Source organism: Tamandua tetradactyla, chromosome 24 (assembly GCF_023851605.1).
Source record: "Tamandua tetradactyla isolate mTamTet1 chromosome 24, mTamTet1.pri, whole genome shotgun sequence".
Classification (NCBI taxonomy): Eukaryota; Metazoa; Chordata; class Mammalia; order Pilosa; family Myrmecophagidae; genus Tamandua; species Tamandua tetradactyla.
Genome location: NC_135350.1, coordinates 18,049,764 through 18,066,143, shown reverse-complemented (window position 1 = coordinate 18,066,143; position 16,380 = coordinate 18,049,764). Strand labels below are relative to the sequence as shown.

The window sequence follows — 16,380 nt, the reverse complement described above, 5'->3', positions numbered from 1 at the left end:
CAGGCAGCAGATCGCAACGCCCTGTCCTCAGTGCACCTGTACACACCCATAGGCACACAGTAAACCCATCAACTGCTCGTTCCGCTAATGTGCATTTCCCTTTCTCCCTGCCTCGCCTTGTGCACTTTCCTTTTCCCCCAACCCCCAGCCCTCACCCCACACAATGGGATTTTTGTTTGCCTCGCTGGCATGTGACAAGGTCCCTGCTTTGCCTAGCTCTGTGCTGCAGGTCTCTCAGGTAACAGGTGGCAGCCTCCCCTGTTGGATTCTAGGCATAAAAAAGAATGACCTCATAGGGGTGGAGCTCTGGGACTCCCTACAGGTAGCAGTCACAGCCAGGTAGCTCTGGAGTGAAGCTGTTTAGTTAGAAGGGGACAGCTAAACTGGTCACTCTAGTGGCTTTAACCCTCACCCTGAGACACTTTAGCAACCAGCCATAACCTGCCAACTTCTAAAGCTTGTCTTTGCCACAGATGGAGCCCAAAGAAGTCCCTGGGAAAGAAAACATGGGCCCCAAGAAAAAGAATCTGACCTTCCTGAGGCCCAGGCTCTATATGCTAGAGAGAAGGAAGACCGACACTGTGGTTGAAAGCAATGTTTCTGGGGACCACTCTGGCACCTTGAGGAGGAGCCAGTCTGACAGGACCGAATACAACCAGAAATTACAAGGTAACCGAAAAAGAACTCGGCTGCCCCAGGCTGCTGCACTCCCAGCTCTGTCTCTGTCTCTTCCTTTTACCCAGGAAAAAAAGCCCACTTAAGACAGAGGAGAAAATAGAATTCTACCTCTCTTTCACATAAAATAAGAAAAGGAAAAGTAAATTTGCTTCGTAAATTCTAGGAGAAATTTTATTATTATATGGTTAAATAAAGAGCCAGTTCTCAATTGTGCTTAATGTTGCTGCTTTCCTTCTGGAAAGGGTGATTTTTTTTTTTTTCTGCTAGCTTTCCCTTTCTTTCTCCCTTCCCCACCCAATTTAAATGGGAAGCTCTGGGGGAAAATGATTTAGAAACCTACAAAAGATAGTTTATATCGATACAAAGGTGTGAGATGCCACACCGTGAGATCTATCTAGGTAATTGTACTGAACTGTGCTTGTGCTCTCTTAAACAGGGACATAAAACTACCAATCATGACTGTGAAAAATAAGGAATGTTATAGTCAGTGGATGGTATAACATGATATGTTGAAAATCATTAGATGATCATTCTTTTAGAGTAAGCCAAATAGCACCCAAATATGATAAGAGATATTTAACATGCTTAGGTTGAATGACTTCTGAAGGAATAATTTTAGTTTATTTTGTGATGGTCATAGATAATTTGACATAATTATTAGAACATGTCCTCCATTTCAATCCTTGAATTTCTATCCCTTCCCCTCTCCCATCTTTTTTTTTTTCCTTCTGAAGTTCATTTGTTTAGGAAAACCTCATTTTGATGTTGATAACGTGCAGCTTTATAAGCATCTGTCTCAGCACCTATTATGTGATTCTCCCAGAATCTGTCTCTTAGGTCAGTGTGTGTTTGAATTCATAAATCCACTGCAAGCTGTCATTCTGGACTTAAAAACTGTGAAGAATTTAGAAAGACCAAGGGACATGCTTTCACCTAGAAGATCTCTTTCCTCAAAAAAATGTGTTTGGACTTAGTTAAGCAAATGAATTAAATTAATTAATTAAAACAAAGGCTTTAAAATTATTGCTATGAGTTAGTGTCTTTTAAAAAGGATTCCTGGTGGCTTAGCTTTAAATAGAAGAGTCAAGTCTTATCCTTAAACACTTTGTTTCTTTTTAATGGGGGAGGCGTATTGCTTGATCTTGTGAATAAATTTTTCTCAAGGCAATGAATACACTGGCAATAATGCAGATTTTAAAGTCGCACACACGCATTGTTTCCAATTCTGACGCTTCAGTTTAAAACTTAGAAGACTTTGAGAAGTGACTTTAAATTTCTGAATTTCGATGTCTCCATCTGTGAAAGTGGGATAATGATACTTAACTCACAGTGTTGTCGGGAGAAAGTAGATAATTACGTGAAACATTTTGGCTGACACATGGCATGTATTCAATAAATAGCAGCTATTTTTAATTTTAGGAAAGATTGTACCATAATGACAGAATAGGACATGCCCTCTATTAATCCAAATTTTAAAAACTTACTAATATTTTTCAACTCTTTTCTGTTCTTTGATGAAGAGACCACACATAAATTCAGAAAAAGACCATTGCTTTTTCCCATTAATAGCATGTTTCTTCTGTCTTATTTTCACTAATACCACATCATTTAGGTTTCCATTAGCAAAATAAAAATTGAAAATAATTTTTGCTAGAGTTTGAAATACATTAAAAATGGAATTTGAAAGTAATTATCACTACTCACTTCCTAAATTTGCCTTAAAAAAGAACTTTATAGTCAGAAAATAAAGTGGGTGTTTTGGTTACCTTGTGGAAGACTTCAGGTTTCTTATGAGCTCAGTTTGATTTGCAGCTTTCCTGAACTCTGTTGGAGTCTGCCTTGGAAGGTGGAAGAAAAGACTCAGTTAGCCTGGTTCCTAGAACTGCCTATGCTTGACAAAATCACCAGGAAGTGTATCTGACCTGTAAAAGTAGGTCAGTCTCCCGATAAGTAACATTTTTTATGCTTTTGTAACTCAGTGAAACCCAAATCTGACATCCAATGCCTAACAGAGCTTTTAGCCTGATTCTACTGTAAGTGCTTTGGCCACAATAAAAGGCGTTTTCTCATTAACGTTCAGAGCAATCAGTTCTGTGGATTTGCTGTCTGGTATGGACAATGTCCACTATTATGCAGATGAATTCTAAACCACCCTAAGGAGCTCTTTATTACTGAAATGCCAAAAGCTTTTCCTTGGCTGTTTTGGAAGGGTAGCTCCCAGGATGCTTCTGGGCTGGTTAGACCTGGACAGGTTAGAGCCCTTGGGTAGACGGTCCCTCAGCCCCCATGAGGTCACTGTGTACTTTCCAATACTGGAATTTCTGGCATCTTCCCAGTCCTCAAATTATTTAGTGGGCCTTCTTCAGCACTGTGTTTCTATTTAAGTAAAGCAATCTACTGTTCTTCCTGTAGGGAGCAAGATTCTCTAAGTTCTGAGAAATGTAAGATCTCTTTGGTGTCCCTGGGCTTGCCTCTTAACTCACGCTACATAGGCTACCTTGTTAATTCAATGTCTGACATCAATTTAGTAGTGTGAATCCTAAATTGTAGTTTTAAAAAGTGGTACACTGGTTGAGAGCTATTAGGTTAGACCATTAGAACATGGTTCTAATGAGGGCACCCTCAAAATTTTGTGGAAAACTGCTATTTACATCAACGTATTCCTACTTGAGCCTCAAGTTGTAATAATAGCTCAATGCTAACCTAATTTTAGTGGCACCTTTAACAGCTTCATTCAGTTGATTGATATTTATTGGATGTGTTATAGCTGTGGCTTGGGGTTATAATGTTGAACAAAAACAGGATATGTGCTAGCAATTACAGCTACAAAATCATTAAGGAAAAGGTCTGACCAGAGAATAAATACCCTTTACTCCAAAAGAGGCTTAAAGTCTGGTTGGGAAAGATAAGACAGATAAACACATAAATACAAAAAGTGGCATGATAGAAGAAGAGGTGGGATCAGTGCATACAAAAAGAAGGAAATGGTCTATTCAAGGTTGGGTGGAGAAGCTTTTTAGAAAAACTGCTTTTAAGACATGATCAGGTGGGACCAGGAAGAGAAGGTATCAGGCAGACCTCCAACCACATACTACATTTGTATGTGACCTTATATGTGAGGATACACGCTTCCCTTAATAAAGATAATCCTCGCACTAAAAGAAAGAAACATATCTGAGTACAAAATGCAGCATTACCTATAAAATAAAATAAGCAATTCTTAATGGAAGTCTATGTCACTCCTGACTTATCTTTCAGAGAACACCACCACCATATCTCAATTCACCCTTCCATTTTGCATTCAAAATGACTGCAGCCATATCATCCCAGCTTCCAAGCTAGGTCAGCTCCTCATTGCCATTTTACTGAGAGCCACAGAGAATGATCTAAGAAAGGGAAATTTAGTGGCTGAATTATGAAAACCTTGCCTTTGGAAAGGATTTTGTATCTGATTATATGTGTGATCTCTGCCTTTGAAATATGCTTTATTTCAATGGTTATGTACAAGTGTATCTGTATGTATGCAAATGTCTATCAATTTATCTACCATATATAGATATAGATGTATGTGTGACAGTGCTGCTGAGACATAGTTCACAAGGTTGCAAAACCTTTTTTTGAGTTTGTTCATTAACATTCAGTGATCTTCTGAAAGTCTTATATGACTGATATTAATAACATTATAAGTTTGCATTCAGAGTGGGTTAGGTACTTTTATACTCCACAGACATACTAGTGTTCTGGTTAAATTATTGTCAAATGCATATTATTGCTTTTCAAGCATCCAATTGAAAGAGTGAGAGTAGGTGAGTGAAATGCCTGTCTGTTGCTGCTAACACAATTCAAACTTCACATCTCTTACTATAGTAATAATAATGACTCACTCTAGTGCAAGAATTTTACACAGAATAACATATTTTGCAGTAAGGGTACAAGTGGCTCAAGTAATAAACTAGAGATGGTAAGATCACAGAAACATTAAATTTATAATGACTTCTAAGAATGCAGACCAATATAAAAGTGAGTAGGATTTTTAACACAGGGAGGTTAGGTCATTTTAGTTCAAGGCCTAAACAAAAGGTGAGATAAAACCAATTGTCTAGCTCTCTTTGCATAGTTCTCTCCTAGAGTTATAAGCCTATTCTTTGAGTATTGTTGAACTCCTTGCCCTTCACAGTCTCCATAGACCTTTTAGTGAAATGGAAAGTACCTGGATTTGTAATGTGGACACCAATATAAAAAAAGTGTGTTTCATCGTTTGAAGAGTAAACATTTATAAAAATCAAGACACTTTAAAAGCTAATTGATTTCTTGGTAGGTTCCTGGGTTTTGGCACACACACACAAAACAATGAATTTATTTCTTTTCTGTCTCATCATTAATTTTTCTAGATGCCTTAATCATGTCAACTTTAGTATATTTGGTAGATACTGATTTCCTGGTGAAGTTGGAATGCTATTATTGCCAGAACTTTTAAACTTATAGTCAATATCACCCTCTAAATCAGGCAAGAGGGGCTTAGCCTTGGTGTTGAGCTTTAGAGGATCACTCTGTGTCCCCTCCTCACTGACTGGGTAGGGAGTTTTTGGAACAAGGTTATTGGCCAAGGTTACTCCCTCTCTGGAACCATAACTTATCTCTGCATTGATTTCATGGTTTTTGGCACCATGAACTTTTATGTTCTGTGGTAGCCCACGCTGGCTGTATTATGGCCTGTTTAGACCTCTTGCTTTCCCATTCTCCCAAGGGTAGACTGAGGCAGCTGATGTGCATCTTCTTAAGCATGTTGGTAGTTGATCATAGCTTGTGTGTGGAGCTTGACCATGCTGGGGCATTCACACCAAGCCTACCAGGCCCATTTTGGGTAGGAGAGGGCAGTAGAGGAGAAAAGCAGGGGGTCAAACTTCAGGCCTGAGTAGGGATAAGTTTATCTCACAGGTATGTGCCCAATTTTGCCCTGAAATTCTGAAGGATTTGAGAATTTGAAATTAAAATCAGATTATTATAAAGGTATATTTATCAAGATAGGAGGACAACATATTTTATTTAACTCTTTGCCACCTTGATTTATAGCTTTTCCTCTGGGCCCCTAAAATGTTATGGAACTGCTTATGAGTCACTTTCAGTTGTAACCTATGGTATATCCCTTCTATACTAGGCTGTGGAAAGTAAGAGGGAAGGGACAAGGAGAGGAGGGGAGAGGGGAGGAGAAAGGGGAACAGAGGCAGAGAGTTACTTGCTAAGAACTCTGCTAGGCAGGGGCTTTCAAACACATTGTTAATTGATCTTCAACACATTTTTAGTTATGCATCTTTTTCAACTAAGCCTATTTTAGTTGAAAAAAATAGGTGCTAAAGCTTGAATTTGACTTGGTTGTTTTAAATATTTGCCAAATAGAATGCATCTAGTTGATTTAACAAACAGCTGTTATGTATCTATGACTAATTAGTAATAAGAAGTCAAAGCAACTTGTATATACGTTTTGTAATGTGATGACATTCCTCTGTTATTTGACCTGCTTGATAAAGCTTGACTTGCCGAGTTTTTCACTTTGGAATATATATTCTTTCTTTTGAATTCTTGCAACATTCTCCTGCCAGAGTGTTGCTGCTTAATAAATACTTGTCTTGGTTAATTGTCAGAAACAAAATTACAAAGTAATGTCCTGTTAAGTGGACCTTACCTATAGTCATAGCTTAAGAATCTCCTTTCCCACTTCAGTGAATATATCAACAGTCTCTTTTCTTTAATTTTATACCTGTTGTCATTGATTTGCATCTCAATAAAATTTAATGTAAATCTGCAAAACTGAAAGCTCTATTCTATTCTGGATATAAATAAATTCATATATTTGCAAATGAAAAGAAAGGAATTATATACTGGAAACAAGTAGCTCTTTATCTGGGTAGGTGATATTTCCGTTGAATTCTATGAAGTCAGCAGAGATTGTGAGATTTAAATGCAGCAGGGAAATGGAGTGTTATGATTAAAAGCCTTTGTCCAAGTTGTTCTGAACAATTTCTTTCTTTTTTGATTAATGAATCAGAGAATAAATGAATAATCTAGGATACCTGCACCGAGGCCCTTAGTTGAATATGTAATCTTGGCTGCCTGACATCCAGCTCTTCTTTAAAGAAGAAAATTTAAAGGTCATGCCATCCAACTACTGCTGTAGTTATTCTGAATCAATGGAACCCCTCACAGAAATTGTCTTTCCTGAATGTGTCTTAATGTTAGGTCTGCAATGCCCCTTAAAAGGCTGCCACAGATTTCTGCTTCTATATTTGTTGTGAAAAGGTTGATAAAGACATTGTTTGTTACCTCCTTCAGTACCATCCAGGTTTTGTTCAAGAAAACACTTTGCCTCCTGTTAAGAAATAGAACATATTCCCCTCCCAGAAAAAAAAACAAGCAATTTGCTGTATTTAGTTGCCAAAAATGAGACTCACACTTGTACTTGCTTCCTGGACTTTATATTTGCTGTGTTCCTGAACTAAGGGTTTCTTCCTTCAAAATTTGCGAGTGTGGATTCTCATCATTGAGGTCTTGGTTTGCCTTCTTGGAGCTACCTCTCCTGACCATCACACCTAAAGTGATCTTCATAACACCTATGGCTCCCCGAATTTTTACGTGGTTCTCTTCTATTTCGAGCTGTCACTTTCCATTTGAATTTAATCTCCTTAAGTCTTAACACTTAAAACAGTGCCTAGCATTTGGTAGATGTTCAGTCAATGAATGCTTGTTGAGTGATTATAAAACATTAAATGGCTAAGTACAACTATATTGATCCTTATTTTATTAGTGTATTTTCCACTATAATTCATCATCCCCATTTTACCGCTATTTAATTGTAAACAACCTTTGGGTTAACTGCTCTAAAATTCGTTTCCAGTAAAGAGAGAGAACAAAAATAAATTATTTAGAAATTTAGTAGAAATAACTTCTGGACCAAACAAAATAGGATCTTGATTTTAATGAATTTGTTGAATAAGCATTGGCTAAGTATTCATATATGCTAGGTACTGACTAGGTCCTGAGACTATAAAAATAAATCAGAAACAACCCAGTCTATTGAGTGAAATAGTCGGGCAATGTGATAAGTGCCTGAGCTATGGCTGCAGGCTGGGTTTCTGGGTTGCACATTCTGAGGTGGAGATTAGGATGCAGGAGATTTACCAGGAAATGCACTTGTGATCACATCCTGAGCAGGAGAATCGAAGAAAGCAGGGCTGGCAGAGGGAGAGGCTGAACTGTGACATAGCCTCAATTGAAGGAAGACTTAGCCAGCTCTGAGGGGAGTTCTAAAGATAGGATGCCTGTTTAGTGTTGTACTCAGTGGTATGGAAAGTCTGGGCCTTTATATTACCCTTCAAGTTATTGAATGGGGCTAAGCTGGGTGGGGGGCATGACCAGATGCATGCTTTCACCTGAGACACTTCCCGAAGAGGCTGACAGCTGACAAACAAAGGGTGAACTTTGAGCACATCATACATCCACGACATATAGAAATGGTTTTTATTATAGTGGAGATACAAATTAGTCAATATAGGAACTGTGATGAGAAAGAGCTTAATTATGCTTCTAAATTATCATAGGAAATGGATCAAAATCTGATTTTTAAAATCCAATTAGAAATTATTTTTTGAGAAAAGGGAATTCTAGGCAGAGAGATCAAGCATGTGCTTATACAAGGAACAGGGTAGTAAAATCAACTTAGCAGTGTTGGGATTCATAGTTGAAAGAGATGGCACTAGCACCAACTGAGCATCTGTATTAGGCACTCCAGTGCATCATCACATTTCATGTTTTTAAACAACTATGCAAAGAAATTATTGTGGCCATTTTTACGGAAGGTAAAACTAAGGTTAAATGAAGCCTAGGAACTTGCCTAGAGGTTACACAGTTAGTAAGTGGTGGAGTAAGACTTTTATTCATATCTATCTGGCTTAATTTTCATGCTTTTCAACCACCATGCAGTTTTCATTGTTTAGTCTTATTTTTAGTAGTAGTACCAGTTTTGTGATTTGTTCTGAATCATCTGATTTTGATAAAATTTTGAACAATATCCAAGAACATTAAGCTCTACCAGTACACTCATCTGCATTCTTGAGGTAAAACAGTGATCAAAAAGTTTTTTCCAGTAGCTGTACTATTTTGTGATTTTCAACAAATTGTGTTAAGTGGATGGAAATGAGAAAGAAACAACAACACACTAACACATTCTATGCTTCAGAGAATCACTAAAATATTGTACTTCTGTAGTGCAAAATTGAATCATACCTGAATTATCTTGTTTTTGAAAAACGTTCCTTATCCTAACTATAGACAACCAGCTGATTGAGGAGGTTTGATGAAAGCAACTGGCTCAGAATGTCAAACCTGTTTTCTCATGTAATAGTCCTCTATGTTTCCCCATTCTTTATAGCTGTGATATCCAAAGGGAAGTGCATATCCCATAAGGGGGTTTCAAGACAATCCATTAAAGGAAGGAAAACCAGGGAGTTTATTTTTTTGAAGTCTTAACCTTTGAAAATGTTTATATTTTGTATACTTTCTAATGTTCATGATACATTAATACTATTCATATATTGATGAAAACATTTTAAAAGACACACAGTCAAAAAAGTTCAGAGATTCCTGCCTTATGACATAAAGTCCAAGGAACTTAAAATAGTACATAAAGCAACTCACAATCTGACTTCTCTGACTTTCATCTCTAGCCTACAGGACAGTTTTATTTTGCACTCACATGCCTTGATATGTGCTATTTCATCTGTCTGAAGTGCTCTCCCACATCCAGGTTGCTTTATAAACTCTGCTCATTTTTTTCAAGTCTTTCCTCCTGGCCCTTTGTTCCCAAAGTGTAATTCTATATCACACCCTCTCTACATTTCTTGTGTCCGTTATTTCATGCCACCTTCTCTCTCACTTAGTTGAACTTCTTGAGGACGAAAACCTTTGTATCTTTAGCACTTAGGGAAAAGCCTGACATGTATGCAGTAATGATGTTTGTTAAATTAATGAGTGAGCGAATGAATGAATGAGTGAATGCATAAAAAATAAATGGGTGGTGTGGCAATTGTGCAATGAAAATCATGAATGGATGAAGGTCATTCAATCCCCATGGCCAGGTCCTTCTCAGCCACATCTGGGTAACTTCTTTACCAAGGTTTCAGGGTCACAGCTCCTAAGTATGGATCTAACTCAGCTGAGGGAATTATCAATTTTTATCACCTCTGCTATTTCTTTTCTCTATTTTGTGTTTCTGCTGGATCACCCATTAAAATTCTGCCATCCTTACCAGGGGCATGCAAAATTCACATCTTCCGAGTACTGCAGACCCATAGGTTATTCTTCTGAGTTTTACCTCACACTTTCAAAACCAGATACAGATAAGGACAATCAAATTATTTTTGTTCAAAGATTCAAAATAGAGTGATTTTCTCCTTTCCTTTCTTTTTAACCACATCTATATGTCTAAAATATAAATACATATTTGAAAATAAGCACTGTTCTAGGGTTTGAACTGCTTGTTATTGACACACCAGACACTTAGGATTATCATTGTGTTAAAGTGGTGCTACTGTTTTAAAAATATTCAAAACACTTCAAAAACACTGCAATTACAGCCTCATAGTATGCTTTTACTTCTTTATTCTGAGCATTTCTGTGGAGAAGAGATATATTAAATTAAGACATGAAATTAGTTTCTTTTAATGATGGAATCCTTGGAAAACACAGTCAGTACTTCTCTGAGAAAATTGAAGCTTAATTACATTGCAGTTTCAAGTGAGCATTTTCTTACGTATTCAATTTTTCATATGTATAGGATAACCAACATAGCTGTAGTTAAATTTTTCTTTAAATGAATCATGAATGAAATAAATTTTTGGATTGAAATAAACCTATCAGAAAAGCTCATGTATCTTTTCTGTTATATGTTTTAAAAAGTACATACAAATTGCCCACAAAATATTCATACCAAGACACTCAAATCACAATTTGACCTTGCACCGGGAATTGAACCCGGGTCTCCCGCATGGTAGGTGAGAACTCTGCCTGCTGAGCCACTGTGGCCTGCCCTTGACCTTATTTTAAAATATGCTTCTGCATGTATATGCTACATGTTTATATTTGTGGTTCAAACCCTGATGGTCTTCCTTATCCTCAGATTACATCATGTGTAGTAAGAGCATGCTCATACACTCACTTGTGTACACTATACACATACGTATTATATGTATGTATGTTATATGCACAGCTATAGATGCATGGAATCCTGTTCTGTGTATGATGTTTGAAACCTGGGCCTATAACAATTCATTAAGTTCAGTTAAAAGAATCTGGTTCCATTGCTTGAAAGGAAAACCAGCCTGGTTTGTCATTTGTCTGAAATTTACAAAAAATAGAGAATGGTGTACCCTCCATCTAAACCAGCATAAAGGCTTTTGGCAATAAAAAGAAGAAAAAGAAGCAATGATGCTCAGATCATTTGCTCAAAAATGACCTAAAATTCATCTTTGCCCTAAATTCATGCACGATTGGTAAACTGATGTATCTTTAAATATATATAGACAGCAAGATATCAGCCCCACTCCCATGCCATAACTCAGGTGTCTGCTCCAAATCATCTTATTAGGGAGGCCTTCCCTGACCTCTCTCTGTAAAACAGCAATCTCCACCACCACATTTCCTTCCTCCCCACATTGATTATATTCCTTTCTTGTGCTTTATTGCTATCTGGTATGCCTACTGGTGTATATCAGATCTGATATATATTTATATCTCTTTATATATTTATATATTGCTTTTTAAATTCATTTATTGTTTTTCTCTTTTCACTACAATATAATTTTAATGAGAGCTGAGGTTTTTCCCTGTTTCTTCATTGCTGTATTGCCAGCTTCTATAACAGGGTTTCTCACATTGGCATTACTGGCATTTTGTTGTGGGGATCTGCCCTGTGCATTGTAGGATATTTAGCTCCATCCCTGGCCTCCCCCCGAGTAGGTGTTGGTAGCACTCCCACCCTCCAATTATGACAACCAAAAATGCCTTCAGATATTGCCATATATTCCCCGGGAGGCAAAATCTCCCAGTTGAGAAGCACTGATCTAGAACAGTGCCTGGCACAATACTCACTTAATAAATACTTGTTAACCAAATAAATGAATATATCAATATTTTTCTTCCAGCCAAAATTTTATATTCACAGCAATCGTGTAATTATAATAGCAAAGCTGAATATAGGAAGGACTTTATCAAGCAAAATTCCCTTCCTATTCAGAGCTTAAGATCTCTCCTCTTTCACTCTTCCTCATCTTCTAAAAACTTTAATAAAGACATTTCCAGAAAGTACATATTTATTTAGTTCCTAATGGTTTTGACTGAGCTATGCTGCTTACTATACAAGACTGTAAATTTGAACAAATGCTATCTTACCTTTTCAAGCCAGGTACGTTCTGTCAAATTCCTTTTTTTGAAATCCACCTCTCTACTTTCTACAGCAATTAGCAGTCACAGGAAAGAAGTTACATTCGCTTAAAGTGGATAAAATATTTTCCTGCCCTAATGTTTGAGCTTTCAAATTCAGAGTAGACGAGGGTCTCATCCTCTGCATTTTCAATTAATACCTCACTGGCTGCTCTCCCAAACCTGTGCCACATGCAATTATTTTCAACCTGCTTCACAGAAGGCCTGTCCCATTCATCTTTCTGTGGTCAGATTACACTGAAGCTAATAAAAAATTTTACTGTGTGAAACTTACCTCCGTAGGGTAGAATGCAATGCTAAGTCAAAGTTTGGAGGGTTTTTGGAGGCAGATATGAAATATGGTGTGGAGAGGGACTAGAGAACCTTTGTAATCATATCTGGTGTTTGGCAATGATCTGTCTGGAATAAAACCTGAGATGTAATTACAATGAAAATGGCCATGCTTTGGGTGGGTGTTTGCACTGTGTGATTAGAAAGAATAAAACCTGAGATGTAATTACAGTGAAAATGGTCATGCTTTGGGTGGGTGTTTGCACTGTGTGATTAGAAAGAAGACTGACCTGTTGGGGGGTAGAATGGAGTTATGTCAGAGGATCTAGATTCTGTTACTTAGGGTCAAAGACTAACTCACTCTGGAAATTAGTTTCCTTTTCTGTTAATCAGATCTAATGGAATAGACTTATCACCTTATCTCCTCTACTTGCTCTTTTTCCCATGGCTCCCTATTTCTACTAATGGCACCATCACCTAGTTAACCATGTCAAAAGAGAGTCCGCTTTGGCTTCTCCTCTACCACCAACACTGATCACTCCCCAGTTCATGCTAAATTTGTCTCCTCAATTTCTCTTGATTTCTTTAGTTCTCTCTACTCTCTTGGCAATCAGACTATGCTCAACTGCCATCACCTCTCCCCTAATCACTAGACTGTCCAGGTGAAAAGCCACTTGACTGGTTTCATTGCCTACAAACTTGTTTTCCACCCTCTGCCAAATCCATTCTGGTTCTAAGAGAATCTGATCATGTCACACCCTTATTTAAAAATTCCTCATTGGTTTCCCATTGTTTTTAAAAGTTCTGGATTCCTTAACTAGGCCTTAAGATCTGTCTCCCAATAATTTCTCTAGACTTATCCCATCCTCTATCATTTGTATGCCAGTCACACTAAGCTTTTTTCAAATCTTTTTTGCTGCCAAGTCTTTGAACATGCTCTTCCCTCTGCTCAGGACACTTGCCCTTCTCTCTTCACCTAGTGCTACTGTCTTCCAGATTTCAATTATGTGTCACTTCTCCAGATGACCTGACCCCTACCTAGGCTGTACTATACTTAGAATGAGTCATGATTTATCCTAATCCAATTTGTACATCAACCGACAGTTTAAATTGCAAAGCCATTTGTTTGCAGAATTTTTCTAGAACATTTTTCTCCTCAATCTTTTACAGTTGTCTCATTGAATGTCTAATAAATCAGCAGTATTTTGGCAACTTGTCTTTATCAACTCTTTCTTGCATTCAAATAGTTTTCACTGAAACACAGATGCTCTTTTCACTCTCCTATCTCATCAAGTTATGTAAGTCTAATTAAATGTAATTACAATAGGAAGAACAACTGGCATAATCAGGTTTGCTGTTGAACACAACTAATTCTTGGAAAACGTAGAACTCAGTCATTACATGTAGAAATGCATAGACATTAGTTGGTGTGTTTTAGGGAGGAAATGGAAAATATTCAATTATCTTGAATTTAACTCTAGATTTATGTTTCTTGAAGGTAAAGACTGTTGTTTTATTGACTAGGCAGCAAAAGCACAGTACCAGCTCCAAAGAGGAGCCCAAACCCACCATTTAAAAAGTTTATATTAAATTAGAAATAAGATCTCTTTTAAAAACTATGGAATTTGTAAAATGGCTAACTTCATTCAAACTCTTATATTCTTTGTTTTTTATTTAATTCTGAACATATTTGTGGTTCTGTTGTGATGAAATTATGAATTTCAACATATTGCAACATATTATTCTTGTGCTCTCCACAGTCAAGTAACTCTGAAAGTTGCCCAATAAATAGGAGTTTTAAATGGTGCATGTGTGCCCACCTGGTCTGGTGTTGGAAGTGGGGGGTGAGGAGGGTGGATGTTGTCAAGCAGGGCATTAAACAAAGCCTTAAGTCTTGTTGTATGAAAGATTAGCTTTAATTCTTTTCTATTAAGACATAAATGCAATTTCAATGTAATGATGGAAATCAAAATTAATGATTATTCATTGGTAGCTATTGATGAATAGCATCAGCTGGGGATCTAGCCCAATTAAATAAGGACCTAGAATTTAAACAATAAAAAAAAAAAAAACCTGTGTGCTTTAGCAGGAACATATACCCTATTTTAGTCTTCTTCTTACTCTTTAAGCTTTCACACCAGTGAATTTCTCAGAAATGTATTGGCATTGGTGATTTTACTTCAGGGTAAATGGGAAAGACTCAGATTTTTTAAATCCAAAGGTTTATATTATATCTAACAACATGCAAGGGCTATATATCTACCTCATTTAAATTCAGCCTGAATAACTACAATGCACATTTAAATTTAGGATTGAACCAACTTTCTAGTAATCCTTGTTGATTTTTGCTTTTTTGTCTACCAGGGCATCCAGAACCAAGGAGAGTAATTTCCTGATACTCAGTCTCCTCTCCCACTCTCGGAATATTTCCAAGGGGTAGAAAAAAAGGGAAAAGCAGGTGCAGCTGTTCAGAACCAGATATAGAATAATCATAAGTAAATCATGGTCATGAAAGCAATAGTTGACATATTTTGAGCGGTTTCTATGTGTCACACACTGAGTTAAAAAATTCACATGTTTTATCTCAGTTCTTACAACCAACCCATTAGTCAGTGGTGAGTGGTGACGAAGATGCAGATTTAGGAGTCAGACGGTTGGTTTGAGTTCCGATCTTGCCGGTTGTTAGTTGAATAACCTTGGGAAAATCACCTTCCTTCTTTGTGTTTCAATTTCTTCATCTGTAAAGGGAAGGTAGTAAAAATATCCACTGTTTTTGTGAGGATTAAAGACTAATAAAGGCAAGCTCCATCTTTAGCACATCGCGAGTGCACAGAAATATTTGCTCTTATTATCATTAGTATCACTATTTTTATTACCCTCTTTCTATAGAAGAAGCAGTTCAGTGAAGTCAGGTAACTTGACCAAGCTTATAGAGCTAGTGGGTGGCAGAGCCAGGATTTGAACTATGTGTCTGTCCAGGACAATTCCTCTACATATAGCACAGGGTACCATGAGACAACATCACCTGTCAGTTGGTGGTGTGGAGAGAGCCAGGCTTCAGAGTCAAGTGCATCTGCTTGGATCACAGCTTTCCTGCATACACAGGGTACTGGATAAGTTTTACTTACACTCATTTTACTTCCATTTCCTCATCTCTAAAATTAAGGTACTATCCCATGGTTAGCATTGCGAGGACGATTACAAAAAATTCATATGAAAAATCCAGCACATAATATGTACCTGGAAATGGTTGCTCTTACTATAGGCTACATGGTATATTGTAATCAGTATAATTGCAGCCATAGAATAGGATGCTTTGCTATTAAACATAATTTTAAAGAATAGATCCTTCTATAGGAAGAAAGCACTGCTATTAACTCATTGAAATAAGAATCACAGTTTTAAGATTAATGATAGTTTTGCTGTTTTGTGTTGAATTCGTCCAAAAAGTCTCTTAAGTCTTTATATTTCTAAGAGTGAGAAGGTGTCCGTGGCTATTCTTATCCACAATATATGTTCCTATTTGAATGGCAGGTGAGTATTAATCAATGTAGATATCATTCTAACAATAGCGTCAGAGTAGAAATAATGTTGTGACATCAAGGGAACATTTTTATTATACACCTTACCTTGAAATAACATTTTTGCCAGGAAATTTGATGCAGTGTTCATGTGGTGCACGGTAGAAAGAAGCCAAGCTAAAGAACATCAGTCATGGGTGCTGCATATAATATATAGCCTAACAGCCTGTGAGATACAAGAATATAATGAACTATGAAGGTCATTCTATCACTAGTCTAATATTTGGAACAAAGATGCATTCAGTTATGCTGTGCACTCTATTTATACTTCAACTCCTCGTTTTTATAATAAGCCTTCCTTTCTATGTGATTTTTGAACTCCCATATATCCTTTCCTTATTTTTTTAAAAGATGACAA

General features: G+C 37.1%; 1 protein-coding gene across 1 annotated transcript in view; it reads left to right on the top strand.

The window, feature by feature from the left end:
• Positions 1-308: 308 nt before the first annotated feature.
• ARHGEF38 (Rho guanine nucleotide exchange factor 38) overlaps positions 309-16,380 on the top strand; it is a 168,507-nt gene continuing 152,435 nt past the window's right edge. Inside the window, exon 1 of the mRNA XM_077142641.1 lies at positions 309-669. Coding sequence (XP_076998756.1) covers positions 474-669 — 196 coding nt within the window. The 5' untranslated portion in view covers positions 309-473. The remainder of the gene's footprint in view (positions 670-16,380) is intronic.